The 17909-nt window shown below is 39.6% G+C and overlaps 2 protein-coding genes across 2 annotated transcripts; one reads left to right on the forward strand and one right to left on the reverse strand.

Annotated features, from left to right (window-relative positions):
- Positions 1 to 2557: 2557 nt before the first annotated feature.
- LOC117749094 (carbonic anhydrase 4-like) lies at positions 2558 to 4900 on the forward strand. The gene is made up of 9 exons (XM_034559308.1): positions 2558 to 2652; positions 2963 to 3035; positions 3128 to 3154; positions 3246 to 3413; positions 3748 to 3896; positions 3992 to 4087; positions 4324 to 4402; positions 4497 to 4657; positions 4733 to 4900. Exons 1-9 carry the CDS (start codon positions 2608 to 2610, stop codon positions 4898 to 4900), a joined length of 966 nt encoding a protein of 321 aa, XP_034415199.1. The 5' UTR covers positions 2558 to 2607.
- Positions 4901 to 4990: 90 nt separating this feature from the next.
- Positions 4991 to 14069, reverse strand: mmp25b (matrix metallopeptidase 25b). Its single transcript, XM_034558948.1, has 12 exons — positions 13868 to 14069; positions 13358 to 13576; positions 13151 to 13241; positions 11596 to 11728; positions 11328 to 11475; positions 10300 to 10604; positions 9933 to 10112; positions 9343 to 9427; positions 8994 to 9076; positions 8640 to 8792; positions 8033 to 8326; positions 4991 to 7748 (listed from the first exon to the last, which is right to left on the reverse strand). Exons 3-12 carry the CDS (start codon positions 13229 to 13231, stop codon positions 7504 to 7506), a joined length of 1707 nt encoding a protein of 568 aa, XP_034414839.1. The 5' UTR covers positions 13232 to 13241; positions 13358 to 13576; positions 13868 to 14069; the 3' UTR covers positions 4991 to 7503.
- Positions 14070 to 17909: the final 3840 nt, after the last annotated feature.

The following is a 17909-nucleotide window of genomic DNA, read 5'->3' on the forward strand; positions in this document are numbered from 1 at the left end:
CTCTCCCCGGATGGACGGAAGTACAATAGACGTCATGTGTACAGAATGAACATAACAGAGTTACAACACATTCAATTAATATGACAGAAAAGATTCATATGAGAGACATGGGCATGATGAAAAAGTTACAACTACCAAAAATAACTGGATATGGTAGAATAATAATGATAATACAAGGTGTTGGCAATATTAATAGCAATGCAACTAATAGTAATAATAATAGCAGTAGGTGTTGGGCAGGACCAGGGTCCAGATATAACCACGAACCTGTGAGGCGAGAAAGCACAAAGATTCTGGAGAAGGAGCAAAGTTAGCAATGTGAAGGGTGCATGAATTTATAGAAGGAGATAGAGAAGGGAGGTAGGAGGCAGGACCAGGGTCCAGATATAACCACAATCCATGGAAACCTGTGAGGCGAGAAAGCACAAAGAGTCCAGTGAAGAAGCAGAGATAGAAATGTGCATTGATGGGACATTAATTCGTACAGGAGGACATAGAGAAGAGAGAGGAGCTCAGTGTATCCTAAGATGTCCCAAAGCAGAGCAGTCGGCCTACAGGAGCATATTTGGGGCCAAACCTGAGCCAGCCAAAGAGGAAAGTCTTAAGTCTATTCTTAAATGAGGTGACTGTGTCTGCCTCCCGGACTGAAAGTGGAAGCTGGTTCCATAAAAGAGGAGCTTAATAACTGAAGGCTCTGGCTCCCATCCTACTTTTTAAGACTCTAGGAACCACGAGTAGCCCTGTATTTAGTGAGCGCAGCTCTCTAGTGGGGCAATATGGTACTATATGCACCTTATGATATGATGGTGCATCACCAATCAAGGCTTTGTAGGTGAGGAGAAGAATTTTAAATGTGATTCTTGATTTTACAGGGAGCCAGTGCAGAGCAGCTAATACAGGAGTAATGTGATCTCTTTTCTTAGTTTTTGTGAGTACACGAGCTGCAGCATTCTGGATCAACTAGATCACCAACCAGACCCAAGTTTACCAGGTGTTCACTTTTGTTTGGTAATCAGATTGATTGCAAAGGTATTAGGGAATGTGCACGACTTAAGTAATGTTCAATATCAACTATGGTGGGTTCTGCATTGTGTCGAGTTGAAATCCCAGAAGAGCTGCTCAAAGTAAAAGGCATAAAAACTGGACTGAACAGACCAGGATGAAGAACACAGAGCTTAACTGATTAGACAAAAGAGTATAACCTAAAAGTAGCTTATTGCATTTGTGTATTGTGAATTAATATGAAGTGATTTAATAACCATACAATGATTTTAATGATGATTCTGTTAACAAGAAGCACTAAAAAAAGATTGAGAAACTGTTGTGAAACGCCCGGCTATGTGTCAGAGTTATCAAGTTCCTTGAGCAATTTTGTGGCCCTTTTTTAGGGAGGCACTCTTTAACATTTTAGTGTACAAGCTCACAGTTGTGTTTAATGAAATTACCTCAGACAAAGTGCATTAATCTGCATGGTGGCACTGGAATTATTGGGAACTTGGAGGTGACAAGATACGTACATGTTGCACAGAGAACAGGAGGGAGCCCAACAGGGCTGTGGTGGTGGATAAGGAAGAAGAAAATATGAAAACTGAAGTATGAAGCCAGAGCCACAGGCACATGTCACTGTGTGAACGAGTGATGGGATTTCTTACCATGAAAAGTTGAGTTGAGTATGTCGAAAAAATGAAAGATTGTTAAATAAAATGAGTTTTTCTGTGGTCCTTGCTTCTTGGTTTCAATTTCAATTCAATTCAGTATATTTTGTATAGCCCAAAATCACAAATCACAAATTTGGCTCAGAGGACCTCACATCGGATCAGGAAAAACTCAAAACACATCTGTCTTAAACAAATCACTGTCTGAAACAAAAGGTTCCAGGAACTATAAAGCCATGGGACAATAATCAGGAACTAAACCAGGAAATAAAGGTCCTGTCACCATGAAGTTTGTTTTCCTACTTGCACTTAAACTTTGTACTTTTACTTGGAATTACATTGTATTTATATATAATTCTTTATTCACATTTTATGAATTTGACAACATGTAGTGCTCATTCCAGATGAGTACGCTGCAAACGCATCGTTAACTGCTAATGAATGCAATACAAAGTATGTACTAATCTTAACAAAGCAACACAAAAAGGTTTAACAACTATATATAGATAAAGTTAGTTGAACTCAAATATGTAATATTGTAATGAACAATTGTGAGAAACTCATTAGACTTTCAATTAACAATTGTAAGCGGTATATAAACTGTTAACAATTATTTTTAACTGCTTATAAATGTCTTATTTATGATGCTATTATTGAACATCAAATAGTCTTATTAACACATCATTAAGTTAATAAGTCTTTTTTTAAAATACAAATAACCAACGCATATTTCAAGTACAAAGCGTAAAAAGGATTTTTAAAGCAATGTCGCACTATCATTTTATATACAGAGTATTCATATATCACAGCAATACGTATTAGTCCGAAATACAGGAATACATCTCCTCTGCTTATCAGATCCCGGGGAATTCTGTCACGGAGGTAAATGCACCTGAGATAGAGGCGGTGTCGGAGCAGTCACTGGATGGGCTGAGCGAATAAAAGAAGGAAGATGAGACGCTGTTTGGAGCCAGAGAGCAGCAGCAGGTGTTCAAAGGTAAGACTCGCGGCTCCGCTGTGGACGAAATACCTCCAATTGTCTAAAGAGACTTTTTTCGTTGTGGTCTTTACGTGAGGCGGTCGGGTTTTCAATTCCCGCAGTAGTTTGTGACCAATTTCATTATTTTAAAAAATTGTTAAATTGTGGCATATGCGTAATTTGGGAATGCGTCTATATCATTTGCCATTTGAAACGGACTACATTTAGTTTATTCTCTCATTTATTCTTGTCGAGGAATTAATGGTGATGCTCATTTGTTTTGGGTGAAAAAAAAGTGTGGTACGTAAATTTCTGTTTGTTATTTTAGATGAATTGGCTTGGAGCTGTACTCGCCCTGTGCGTCCTCGTGCCCAGCGCACACTGTGCCTCAGACTCAATCGGTATTTGTATTGTTATGTTCATCTTGAATCAATATGAACTCTTTCCTTGTAGATTGTCAGAATGACTAAGTGCATTTTGTTTCCCCTTCTAGCCTGGTGTTATCATGAGCCAAGCTGCAGTGAGTATCTCCCTTTATCTCAAACTGGCCACACTTAACATCTTAACCGTGTTTTCTCTTCAGCTACTAACAGCCTTGTTCCTATTTGTAGATGATTCTACCTGGCCAACCATTGCTACCAAGTTTTGCAATGGCAGCCGACAGTCGCCCATTAACATCATCTCAGCATCTGCCCAACTTGACACCAATCTGACTGCATTCACTTTGAATAACTTCAATGGCAACTCCTTGAAGAGCATCACAAACACTGGAAAGACAGGTGAGAAGTGGGTGTGGACAGAAATCAGCTGTGCCAACTGTTTTAATTGCACTTGAGATGAGCATTTAAAGATGTTGACCGTAGGTTAAAATGTTCTGACCTGTTAAGTAACAATGCAGCTCTACTGCGAGTGAGAGTTCCCTCCCTGAAGATATCACAAAGAGAGGCGTAGCCGAGATTATAAACATAGATTATAATGCTGACATTTTTGGCATCAATTTATCTCCCAAGTAGCCCAAAGGCAACCTCTTTTCAATCAACCCCCTTTTTTCCCCCTATGTTCTTTTGTTAGTTTTGATTTAATAGTCCATTCTGTTTTTCCACCACGTTCCAGTCAAAGTCACCCTCAACAGTGGTATCAGCATTTCAGGAGGAGGCCTGTCCGGGGCATATGACAGCCTGCAGTTCCACTTGCACTGGGGCAATGGTTCCTCTGTCCCTGGCTCCGAACACACTGTGAATGGCAAGCGCTATCCCATGGAGGTAGCACGCAGTTCCCTTTCTCATGTTCAGCAATAAGTTAGTTTTGCCATGAAATTAATATTTATTTATTTATTCTTGCCGTAACTCCCTCCCAGCTTCACATCGTAAACAGCAAGGCAATCTATGCTGGGAACACAACTCTAGCTGTTTCAGATAGTACAGGACTTGCTGCTCTTGGTTTCCTCATTGAGGTAAGAAAAGATGCATTTCAGTTTTTTGTAACACTAATATATTTAAATTATGTCTCACACCTCATGGCTCCACGTGTAATATTTTTATAACTGTGTGACTGCAATCATCAATATGTTCTTTTTAGTTTCATTTGTCACACAACTGTTTATTTTGTTTATGTCTATGCCACAACTCCCATGACGCATGTTTTCCTGAGGCGTGGGGAAACAATTGATTTAATGTCCTCACTTTTCAGGAAATGTCAGGTAATGCCACCGGCCAACCTGCCAGCTGGAATATCTTGAGCTCCTACCTTTCCAAAATCAAAAACATTGGTAAGGAGATTATAGCTTTTATTGTGGAGAATTCTATCTAATGTTTTTGGATAAAATGCTACAGTTCCTGCAGTGATCCCGTTTCTGCCCTCAGGCGACTCCTCTGAAGTATCTCAAATATCACTGACTGATCTTATACCCGGGGTGGATACCACCAGGTATTACCGCTACCTTGGCTCCTTGACCACCCCCTCTTGCAATGAGGCTGTTGTTTGGACTGTGTTCAAGGACACGGTTAAAGTCAGCAAAGATGTGGTGAGTTTTGGGGATTCAGCACAAATGTTTGAACGATGCTTCGTTTACCTAACTGGCTTAATATCCTGTTTCCAGATTGACAAGTTCAGCAAAATGATCTACGTCACCAACAGCACATCACCTTTAATTGTGAATAACTTCAGAAACCTCCAGCCAGCACTATCCGTCACAACCAGCTCTAGCTCCAAAACCTGCTATTCTGTGGGGCTGATGGCTTTGACCGTTCTTCTGGGAAGGTTGTAGAGAGCCATTAAAGCTGACATGTCTCAGCCACGTACGGTGTTGCTGGGAAACTGGTTTGCATCGAGGATACACCCTTTTTACCTTAATTTGAGCTCATGATTGTCTCTAAAGTGGTAGTGCCACAGTCAGGTACCTGTAAAAGGGCTGCACTTGCACTAGGTTTGCAGGGTAGATGTGGTAATGCTTGTTTAGAAATCCAGCAATATAGTCTTTGTATTTAGTCATGTTAAAATCTGCCAACATGTATCGTCTAGATAGCTAAATCTCAAGTCTGTAATATCTTGGCAAATAAGATTTAATTTTTAAGTTGTTTTCTACCTTAATGTTCCTTTTATATTGGAAACTTATTTGCCTTAATATTGTCTTCATTAGTGTAAAGGAAATGTCGGCACGCTGCAAAATGTATCACAACAATGAAGCCTCTGTTATTTGGTGTAATGAAGGATTGACATGTTCAATTGAATGAACACCATTATGTCTCACTATAATATATATCACACAGTTGCTCTACTTTGCACATGTAACATAACTGTGACCCCTTGAGTGTTTCTAAATTAAAATGATTTGGTGTCAGTATCTCCTTTTGTTTTGAATACCTTTTCCACTGGGTAATTATTGTATTTCTTTTATTGTGTTGAGAAACTGCATCAAATTGAATTCCTATTGTTGCACTTGGATAGAACTTGAGCCAGACACATGAGAGGTTTAAGGTATGTTCACAAAGCATTAAAGACTACTATACTTTCACGTCAAAGTCAAAGTAAAAGTAATTGTTTTTAACTTTAATATCTGAGCCATACTGTTAACCTGAACAACTCCCTCTGAAAGAATGTAATAAAAATGTCTGCGCAAACTACCTCCCTTGTATAACTTGAATGTGCTTGAGACAAAAAATGCGGTGGTTGTCTAGAGACATTGTATTAATTCAATATTTCTAAATTAAAGATGAAGGCCTATGCACACACTATTTTCCATGTCAGAGTGCCGTTTGAAGCAAAGTAACCAATCAAAACGAGAAACTATATTTAATGTTGAAAATCACGTTCTTACATGTGTATCGCTTTACTTTAAGATTTGTTTATCAGACTGTAAAATCCGAGCTGCTCTTCCTTCATATCAAGCCATCTAAAGGCAGTCAAAAGGAATGTGAAACAACGACACTCGTTCATAGGCTAAATGACAGTCAGAGATTTCTTACCATTGTGCTCTTCCTCCACTAAATATCTGACTTGCTGTACCTGTCAGACTTGATGGCACTGAGATATGTTTCAGATAGGCGTTTCTAATGGAGATAGCCATCAACGGTCTATACAATCCACACAGGATTGTCACTGGATATGCATGATATAGTCATGAATGTGCACCATGAGAACCGTGCACAGCAACAACTCAGCCTCTGAAGGAGTTAGGATCAAGGGGGAGTTAACAGACTTATCACAAAGACATTTTAATCATGCTCATAGGCACTTAAACATGGACTTGTGTGTTGAGTTCTTGCATGAAGACCTGCAGCTACAGTGCAACATACACACCATCCCTTATCGTAACTACAATATGGCCTACATTCAATCAACATCACTAAACCCTACTAACTTAAGGGGCAGTTCACCACAGAGATGTCTGCCTTCTCTAAGGCCGATAACTCCGTAGCTAGGTAATTCACACCAAATTAAAAATATTTTCTAATTTTTTATTTTGGGGTGAATTGTCCCTTTAAGCATTACATGATTTACTGCATTAGATTTGCAGTGCTTTGATCCACATTAAAAATACCCAAGTGACTATTTTAAATAATAAAATATAAGAATAAAAAAATTTTTTGTTACATGATAGTAAAATAACTCAAATGAGACAGAAATTAAGCTTGAATCTGTATAAATGACTATTTCTGCCCTGTTTGCTTTTTGTTATGAATATAATTTCCGACACCGGCCCGCCCCTTGCCGGCTTAGTTTGCCCCCGCTGACTGATTACTTGATACTGTCACTCTACTTTGAACTCTTACCAAGTGAATGACTGATTGCGTTCAACTGTTCTGTGAGCCAACATCTCTGTTTGCAGAACTGCTGCAATAATACCTTCATGCATAATAACATCAGTTTGACTGTCAACTAAAAAAATGTTTCTTCTTGATTGCCTGACAATCATTTACATGTACAATACTAAACCAAATAATATATAAAAATGTGGCAACAACAAACCTCAACACGGCATATACACAAAGATACTCTGAACTAAAGAAATGTGCTTTGATAAGGAAATTGACTTGCACTTCACTATGTTTGAGTTTACTGTCCAAACATGAGGTGGTTTTGTAAGACCTCATTATGAGGGTCAGAAGATTGCCATGAATTTCCATGCATTCTCCTATACAGGCTCCATGTAATCCAACATGTCGGAGGATATTCTATAGCAGGACAGAGGTAGGATGCACAATGCATTGTTTTCACGGGTCAGCAATGTGTTCTGTTAAAGTATTTACAGTAACACAGGCCTCATATGCTAAACTAAGGCGGATCTTTAACATTTTTCTGACATAAGTATGTAAAGAGCCGTTACTACACACCAGTGGAACAAGGGAAGTAGTAAACAACAACTGCTACTTATTTTCTAATAAACTCATGAACTACCACTATGACAGAGATCAGTAGGAGCCAGCTGCTTCTTAGAAATGAAGATGATCCCTTCAAGTCACAGCCGCACTTCGGGATTCGAGGAGTGGAGGTTGCAGGAGGAGCTGGACATCTGAGCCAGTCTACAGCGATGGATTTAGGAGTGACGACGTCTTGGTTCAGTCCTCCGTTCTGCAGCACCCAGTAAAGGTTGTCCTTGAAGAAGTAGGCATCTCCTAAAGTGCAGCAGCAGCAGTGTGACTCTCATTCCTTTTTGTTCGCATTACACAATTAATAAAACATCAGCACTACTAGTCGTCAAACACTCTACAGGGTCCCTTTAAGCAAATAATACTTCTTCCACACTGCACAAACAGTAACTAAATATTTTACATAATAATCATTTCTAATTTTGACTTTAATCAGTTATTTTCAATTGCTTTAAAACGTCATACCTTCCATACCAAAATGTAATCCCCCTAAAATAAAACATGTATGCCTCTGAACACAATGTTGTTACCTGCTCCCCAGCTGATGATGTCATCCATGTGGGTGGGCACTCCTCCCCAGATGCCCGTGTCCCGTGGGTAGCCCGGCTCCGGCTGCCTGGTCACATGTTCGCCTTCACGGCTGTCGTCAAACCTCCAAAACTCCCCACCGCTGAACAGGTAGGTCTTGCCGTTGTGGGCCCAGATGAAGGCTGCCTCCACTCGGTCCACCAGCACCCCGCTCTTTGACCTCATGCCCCATTCGGAGAGGGGCCGAGGGTAGCCACTCATGGCCATTGTGTCCTTGAGGACCCAGTACAGAGATCCTGAACAGACAAAGGAAAGAAATCTGAATTTGTTTGTGCAAATTAGAGGTAAAAATATGTTTGTGATGCTTAAATGGTTTCTCATTCAAGGGTCGTTGGTATTGTTATGCAATGTGTTTAGGATTCCTGCTGTTTTGACATAATTAGTTTAATCCTGCACCATAGAAGCATTTCTCCCTTGCTCAAAACCACTACCTACAAATAATATCATACGTGAGAAGAATCAACCACGTTCACATCTTCTGCTCTGACTCTGACTAACCACAATTAGATTCACCAACGCTGCGCAAGACCACCGGATTTAGTTCCTCACCAATAAAGAAGATGATGCTGCTGTCACTCTTTCGCTCGTACACGGCATCGACCTTTTTAGTTCCTTGCGGGAGGCCGATCCAGAAGTTTTTAATCTGAGCCGGATTGAGGGACACCAATGACCCGTCTCGCTTAGTTCTCCAGAAGTGTGCACCTTTCCAAGACAAGAGAGGGAACATGACATGTGTCACTGTATATGCAGACTCACGAGTCTATCGATAAAACTAAAACACCAGCTAATTCTGAATTTATTTTTGTGAGATGAACAATGTAAACATGATTTTGGAGACTTTTAAGTCAATTTCTATGTTGCGAAATATCTATGCCGTACGTTTTTAGAATGATTTCTTCTCACCTTTAAAGAAGAAGACTTCTCCTCTGATATTTGCCACTGCATCAAAGCCTCCCTGACAGCGCTCGTGAAACGAGGGGTCAGAACTGGGACAGAAAAAAGTTACGTCCTATTATATTTTGTAGGATGTAGTTTGATAACATATTCACTAGAGGGTGCAACAAGACCAGCCACTGTGACAGCGAGAATCGATCAGAAGGCTTTTATCAACATCTACTGGTCTTAAATGACTCCTCATCCTTCATGAGTAAACAGAGTGCATTGAGAGGATATTCTTAGTTTGTAAATGCAAATGATAAGTGCTTATTGTCTGGATGCATGTACAGTGATTGTTTCCTCTGGCTCTACTTACAGCTGTGTTGGTCTTGGAGATGGGGGACTGGGCAGGCGTGGGAGGTCAGGATCAACACCTCCTGGTGGTCTGCTGTCCTTCACACCTACAACAGAACGGTGACAGCAGGAAACGTTGAAGAGGTGGTGAACGCTGATGACAGCGCTGCAAAAATTGTGCAAGCAACCTACATTCTTCTCTTCGCCAGGGGAGCTTGACACACAGGATTCTTTATTTTTAAGACTCGGAAGGAAACTGTTGAAATCCAGTTTGTGTGTGTGCACCTTTCCACATATTTTTACCAGACTAATAAATCATTTCATAAGGAGGAGGTTTCCGGCCTCTTGGTTTTAACTTATAGTACAAGCTATCATCACATTAACAACAAGCAACCATTAGTTCAGGGCCACTTCTGCATTTTTTATCTACCATACACCACCAATGGTCATAGTTACCTGCACAGTAAGGCTTTAATTCCACAATAAAGCAAGAATATGACAATAATGAATGGTGGAAAATGCCACATACTGTAAATGGGACTAAGTAAATATCACAGAGACTGATACTCTGCACTCGGATCCAGATTGTGGTCAGTCCAACTGGTTACTGACCATAAAGCTGCTGGATTGCATGCCTGTCGTCCAGGGCCAGTCTGTAGTTGGGGATGTCCCCTACAGGACCCTGGTAGTAGGGCCTCATGATGGACGGATCGGACGATGAATGGGACAGGCCCAGCGCGTGCCCAAACTCGTGCACTGCAACTGTGAACAGGTCTGTGCTGCTGCTGAGGCCTGAGGATGTGTGAAGAAGATCACATATACAACCATGATTGAGACATATTTTCCTCTTTTGCTAATAGTCTCCGTTTCCTTTTTGATTACTGCGGAACAGTTTTTCATTTTCGGAGCACAGATTGTCAGACACGTCTTGTGAACAGCCATCATAAATCCATCCATCAGGAGTTCAATCAGTAAATACCTCCATAGCTCCAGATCTCATCATCATCAAAGTGTGTGTCACCCGCCACTTCATCCCTGCCAGGGAAGAAGGCGTGGGCCAGGGTGCCACCCTGCCCGTCAAAAGGGTACCCGTCGTCGTGAAGCGAGCGTGCAAAAGCCACTCTGATGTCCCCTCCAGTTGCCGCCCCCCTGATGTCACTCGGCAGCCGACGGAAACTCACGGGGACCTCGTCGCTCCAGGCTTTGAAGGCGTGAGTCAGGATCATGTCCACCAAATCGCGAGGCAGACCGGGTGAGAGGGAGGGCGTAGGGTAGCTGTGGACACTGCAGACAAGAACAGATTATATATTGTAACAAAGTTGTAGACTGTTTGAATTGTCCTCTAGTTTTATTTCATTTTTCCTGCCTAACACAAAGTTAACGGATAGGGTCTGGCGATATTCTGAGTTTTTGTTGTTATTGTCAACAAATCCAATGTAAAGATTAAAACCAACCAGTATTTCCTGTGTAGCCAAAATCTGATGTTGTGTATTTGTGCCACATTGTTGTCCAAAAACACATCAATGACTAAATGGCATTGGTGGCATATTCCTTTCATTGTTACCAAGGTGGGTACTGTAGTTTATCACACACAGCATCCTGTTGCTTTAAGGTCCTATTGCTGTAAACTCGACCACAAACTGGGTATTAGCCCTCAGCTAAAATAAATAACACAAGATTAATTTAGAATACCACCAACCTTATTGTGTATTTAAATATGTATGTTTGTATCACCATGTATTTCTTCTCTTAATGTATTTGATGTCATATTGATGAGCTTGTGGGACTATGGATAAAAAGAAAAGACACTAACACACTTCCCCAAAAGCCTAACTTCCTCTATTTAATTATCCTTGATCATAACATTGGCTTTAAAACATAACATGTTGCTCTAATTAAAATCTTCAAAATGAAAGCCGTAACCTTTATATAAAATGTACTTGTTGTTGTGACACACAAAACTCTGTGATGACATGAAGCCACAGTGTAAGATGACAGGAAACACACCTCCATGTGAGGTCTGTCTTATGCCACTTAAGGCCTGACAGGGCGTATCTTTTCCTCCTCCTCCTCCTCCTCCTCATCATGTCCTCATTTCCAACAATATCAGGGAGAGAGCATCGAGGTGTAGACATGAGTTTGAGGGTTTCATTGTCTGGAAGAGAAGTTAATCACATATATGGTGAAACTAAAAGGCAGATTACACCCCAGATATGTAACATCTCAGATACACATAATATATTGTCGTGATAGAACCGTGTTTAGAGGTTGTTACCGAGAACCCCGCTTTCCTGGACCCCGCCAAACCTCTGCATGAGACGAATGGCCTTCTCAATCCCCTCTTTGGTCTGCAGTTTACTGGTGCGCGGGTCAGGAGGAGGAAGGTAGCCATACCTGCTCAGCCAATCCTGCACAAAAAAGAAAGAAACTTGAACAAATTTGGTCGTTTTGTGGTTTTTCAAAATATATTATCAGAGCACATGGATGTTGGGTCATAAAGACACATTTAATTCCTTTGGTGGTGAATAACTTCACCATTAAAACCATTCTAATCACTGTGAATTTACTCATTGATATTATATCATCGGTTGAGTGAGTGGCTAGATGGATAAAGGCCGCGTGCGTATGACAATTGGCATACTGCAGATGAACTGAGAAACGACTGCAGGTGATGTTGAATCTGGTGTGAACGGTTTGATGCTAAGCATATCTAGAACAAAACCAGTCAAATCGGTTTCTTAAAAGTGATTTTGAAACCCGCCCTTCCTCCTGCGCCGCCTCCACCCTTCCACTGTGCTAGTAGAAAGGAAAAGGTAGTGGCTCGTTCCTCAACAGTTGACTTTCGGTGGGTTTTACACTGCATAAAATGCCCACCACAAGTAGTTTAATGTTCTACTCAGTATTTTACTTTCACCAAAAATGTATAATTTTCAGCTACTTCTGGTGTTCTATTTTATTTTAAAAAATGTTATACTGATACTATTTTTGCTGTCTGATTTCACCTGGAAGACTGTTTGACTCCACTCACATGATCATGTGTTGCAGCCCAAAACACCAGCAGACATGGCGGAAGTGAAACTTTACTTTTATCTTACACACATGCAAAGTTGCGCAAAAAATAATGTTGTTTTTGAGGAAGTGTTTGCGTGAACAAAGGAAGCTCACAGATTTCTAAATTGTGTTGCCTTTCAGGATCTAAATACTTGGTAATCACTGAAGATGTGCAATCAACTTAATCTATTATCCTAATACAACAATGACAATTGTCATTTTTATTTTAAACCTACTTTTACCTGAAAATAAGTAAAACATTACCTAAATACAGAACACCATGTCTATATAATACCTTTTCTTTATGTTTTTTAAACCTCAGAAGTCACATGGATGCTTCCTGTGCACCAGCCTCTCTGCCATCATGACACCCTGATTCTCATATTAATATGAGATAGAAATCTGTACATGATGCAAAGACAGGCCATACACATATTGACAATTGATTATATGATTGAATGAGTTTTCCCAAAAACCTGCTGATGGTTTGACATCTTACTAACTTGATGTATACATATGTGTACATACATATGTGTTACTATATATTACTATATATATTTGAAATGCGTCTTTCACCCAGAACTAAAAATATAATCAACAAAGTGATAAATCATCGACTAACCTATCATTAGACTGAGCAAGTAAATATAACGCTCAATTACACAGCAAGTTTAAATACATAATGCCCAATAACCGAAGGGCAGCCACACACACATTGAAGAGTTTTAGTACAGTTGCATGTTTTTCCTCCCCTCTTAATAAAGAGAGAATGAACTCACCACCGCTCTGTACTGCTCGGGCAGCGCTGATGTGCTTCCCGTTAAGGTCAAAAGCATCAACAGCACACGACCCAACTCCATATTGCACTCCCTGCAACCACAAAAATGCTTAATTGTTATGGCGACACTCATCATCTGGAGAAAACAGAGACATTTCTAGTTTATAAATGCACCAGCTGCCTCCGAACCATCCGAAACAAAGCTCACCGTTGTTTCTGCTTCAGTGTCTCTCGGGACTAGGCTGGGCTGATCGATCTCCAGCTCTCTCTCTCTCTCTGCCTCTGCCATCCCTCGCTCACAGCGAGCTGCTTGAGGCTTTCACCATCCGCCCATAACGCGGAGGAGGGAGCGCGTGCGTGGTGCGAGTGGCTACAGGTACAGGTGAGAAGATGAAACGGAACCATCAGGTTCTTCTCCGTTTGGTCCCTGCGGTGTTTTTAAAAATCTCTGAATTAAAACAATGTAGGACTGGATGTGGTGTCTATTGCAGCTGCAGAATCTGAACATGCTATTTTCATTGGTTGAACCTCCTCCTTATTTTAACAATTGTTGGATTTTAGAACATAAATAAACTCCTACATGATTATTATGTTGTGTTTGATCCATCTGAAAACATATTTAGATAACTACAATAGCTTTTCTTCAGGTAATCTTGAATCAAGTATGTCAACATTCCTCTCAATCCATTCTCTTCTCTTTTCTAATATGTAGATTTACCTTGGGTTGTGGAAATATCCATGAGGAATGTTGCTCCTAAAAACTGGAATATGTTGTATGGTATCTCATTTGAAATGTTTCACTTCCCTGTTAATGTCCAATCCAAAGCTTTTACCAGCTAATGTTGAGTACTCCCATCAATTACAGGACAGTCGATGCTGTATTTTTGTTAAATCCACCCTGAGTTCTAATCCAGTATCGTCCTAATTTAGTTCCCCTCAGATGTAATGGCAGTTTCCTGGATTTCACCAACAATGCAGTAATGGGTGTGTTTTGACTCATGGCTCTGTATTGTATTGTATTACATTTTTGCTGCTTCATACACCATGCAACCATAATCTATGAACTAGACTTCATGGGTAACCAATACAAACGGCATACCATTTATAATAGCAGTAATAATAATCACAGAAATGCTACATAGATACTTGATTACAGCCATGCTTTATGAATGGCATGTTCATATACAATCTGGTCAAACAGTTCGAGATAAATTAAGTTCTTGTCATTATAGAACGTACAACTATTAGGAATAGTACGTACAACTAATGACGTACATGTTTGTTGAGCCGGCTCATGTTGGAATGGAGAGAAATGAGGTTGTAGATAAATTAAAATTTTAACAAAAATGATCTTTCAGAAATTTCAGAAGCAAAATTAGTAATACAGCACGAAATAATGACATCTTAGCAGGAAATTTGGAATAATGACAATCAGGGTAGAAATGATAACAAAATTCAGACATCAGTCAGTAAAAAGGGATGGAAGTAAATGTTGAAAAGAAGTTGTTACTTTTTGTAGATTAGGACAGAACTCAATGTTTTTGTCAACTTGTTATACACCATGAAAAAGACAGTGTTGGAAAAAAGGAGATATGCAACTGTCAAGAAACTGTTGTACATGTGCTCATAGAGTGTAGGACGTTCAGTGTGGAAAGAGACAGACTGAAGGGTGGTCTATAGGGGACAAACAAGTTCAGGCAAAGGAATGGAACAGGTTTAATATCCAGAATATAACTTTGATATGCAGTTTTTAAAAAAGTATTATAATAATAACAATAGTATTGTGTTTAAATGACAAATGTCATAAAGTCATGATGTTTTACACTCTGGTACAGTAGATGGCGGCACTCGCCAATCAACTAAAAAGAAAGAGAACAGATTGTCAAAGTTGCCTTGGCCTTCTTGCCTTCTAGCTTCTAGCGTCTGTTTTCTGAAACCTGGAGTCTGCAATGTGTTTCCTGCCTGTTTCTACCTGCTCTCTGATATTTAGGACTTTGGATTTCCTGTCTTCCTCTTTTGATGTGTTTGCCTGTTTGGACCGCCTTCCCATGTTGTGACCCTTGCCTATATATATATATATATATATATATATATATATATATATATATATATATATATATATATATATATATATGTGTATATATAAACAAACTGACACACAGTGAACCTGGGGCTTTTGGGGCCCTGAGGGCATTGGGTGAATTGCCCACTTTGCTGCATTGGTAATTCAGCCTTGTGGTCAGGCCTTCCTACTGCCTGATATGAACATAATGCACATGCATTAGTATCAGAGTATACATATCATCTGATAAATAGTGTGTGTTTGTTTTTAGTAGAGCCATACATTGTAAGTAGCATGCATAATGTTAGGTTCCCCATATCTGTTCACCTGCTTCAGGTCACATGGCCTCATGCCTGTGAATCACCTGTGTCAGCCACCTTTGAGCCACGACATCCTGCTTTCCACTCTTAAGTGTAGATGACTTTCAAGAACAGTTTGAGGATGCCCACACCTCATGTTGGCCTCCATGTTTGAGTCAAAAGTCCACTGTCGGGAACCTCCTGTGGGAGCCTCCTTCGGCTTGATGGCCTCGCCCACGTCTGGGGCAACAGATAGTTGGGTTGTCGACACTACGTAAGTAATCTTACCGTCATTTTGAGTGTAAAGCCCTTTAAAAAGTTATACAAATCATGTTCATCAAGTTTTTTGTCTAATAATTACTCATTACTAAAATCTTTGCATTGTCTATTTTTCCCCTCCTGAATGGTATAGTATAGATTTGTCATTATTAATTGCACTGAAGTACTTCTGACATGTTTTCATAGGGTTAATTTACAGAAGCTATCTGACAATATCAAAATGAAATCATATTAAAATGTTATTAAAATGCAGTAACTTGTCAACTCATCTCACACACTTAAAATACCCTCTTGATTCTATTATATATAAATACTAATATTGGCACATACAGTATATATCATCATGGGAAAAAGTGGTGAGTCAACAATATTAGTTGAATATTTTTGTCAACAATTTTGTCAATGTTATTCAAAACAAAGAACTTATGATACATTTGGGGGAATTTGATGGCGCTGCATTAAGCTGGAGTGCACCGGCATCTCACGTCTCATCTTCGAGTCCCATTATGTTGATGAGAGAGTATGTTCCTTCACTCTGCAGAGCGGCTGCTATTATCTTTCCTTCTTCCTCCTCTCCCGTCTTTCATTTCTGTCCAACTCTCCAGGGGCCAAGTGAGTCATGCCATTAGCACAAAATGCTGCTAATGGTCGGCTAGTTTCCGCCATGTCCACTTCATGATGGACGCACCGTTTATGTGTTGCACCTTTGAAGGAGGCTAGATTTAGTTGTAAATGATGGATAATCTCTCCTCTGCCCCTAGATGCTTTTAAAATGAAATTCAAATGCACAATAAAACCACATTTTCTAATCTCTATACTAAAGAAACAAAATATCTTACACCTGCATTCACTAATAATTGGCCACCTTGGGGCAGCTGAAACCAGTTGTATAAAAAACACTGACAAGTCCTCACCAGATGTGTCATATGGCAAACTCTTTGGCAAACAGTGGCTTATTTAAACATCCAGCAAACTTTTTTTTATTGGCTCCTCAGCTTCTAAATGCTTCACTATGTTCACAAGCTAGTTGTTAACTTTGTATATTGTTTAGTGTCGGGCAGAGAGTGTACAGCTCATTTGTAGAGCTCATTTGTAGAAAAATGCTCATGAAAGCAGCCAGTCAGCAAAAACATGTCCTTCCTTCTAAATGTCCAACCAGGTCTCACTTACAATTTATCGAATCCCGACGGCATCTGATAGAGATGCGCCGCACTTTTAACTAAAAGTTAATGTTCCAATCCAAATGTGTACAAATATTATTGGCACACACACATCTCACCACAAGAGCATGCGCAGACCTCCTTGCAGTATATCTTTGGATTTATATAAATTAAATGCATTATTATTATTATTATTATTTATTGCACGTTTCAAATAGAGAATACCAAATTCCCTTTATTTAAATGCAAGTGCAAGAATTTTTTTATACATCAGTCAATCTGGTTGCTAAACCAAAATAACTAACTAAAATCTGAATCCAAAAGATATAATGTGATTTAATTGTCATTACTTTTTGAATTAGTTTTTACATCTATGAGGAAATGTCATTTGTTGAACCGTATGTTCAGCCTGCATACACATTTGAAGTACAGTGTAAACACTTCATATAGACAATGAAGTTGTATCGTGTTAGGGTTGAGAGCTGGAAAACCAAAACGTAGACCTAAAAGACACTAAAATGTAGAAGTGAGAGGAACTGCACAGTTGGGTGACAGTGTGGGTTCATCACTACGAGCGACACCTTTCAAAGACAAGTGGTGTTGTAATCCGTGATCCAAATAAATACATATGGATTAAAGCAGCGCTAAATCAACCAAATCTTCTTTTAAAGTACTTTATGTCATTACATTTTATATGTTGAGGATTTTTTAAGGAGTTTAACACTATTTGACAACAAATACTATTTCCACATATTGGATTTACCCAAGAATGTAATGAATTGCTTTGTATTTGGGTAATGATGATAATATAAGAATACTGTTTCAAACCTCATCTCTGAATGATTAACAGTTCAAACTCTTGTTGAATTAAAACACCTTTTTAAACAGCACATCAGAAATAAAGGCCCTTGAATACATATTCATTACACACAGTTTTATTTTCATTAAAGGGATCCAAGG

Source organism: Cyclopterus lumpus, chromosome 19 (assembly GCF_009769545.1).
Source record: "Cyclopterus lumpus isolate fCycLum1 chromosome 19, fCycLum1.pri, whole genome shotgun sequence".
Taxonomy (NCBI): Eukaryota; Metazoa; Chordata; class Actinopteri; order Perciformes; family Cyclopteridae; genus Cyclopterus; species Cyclopterus lumpus.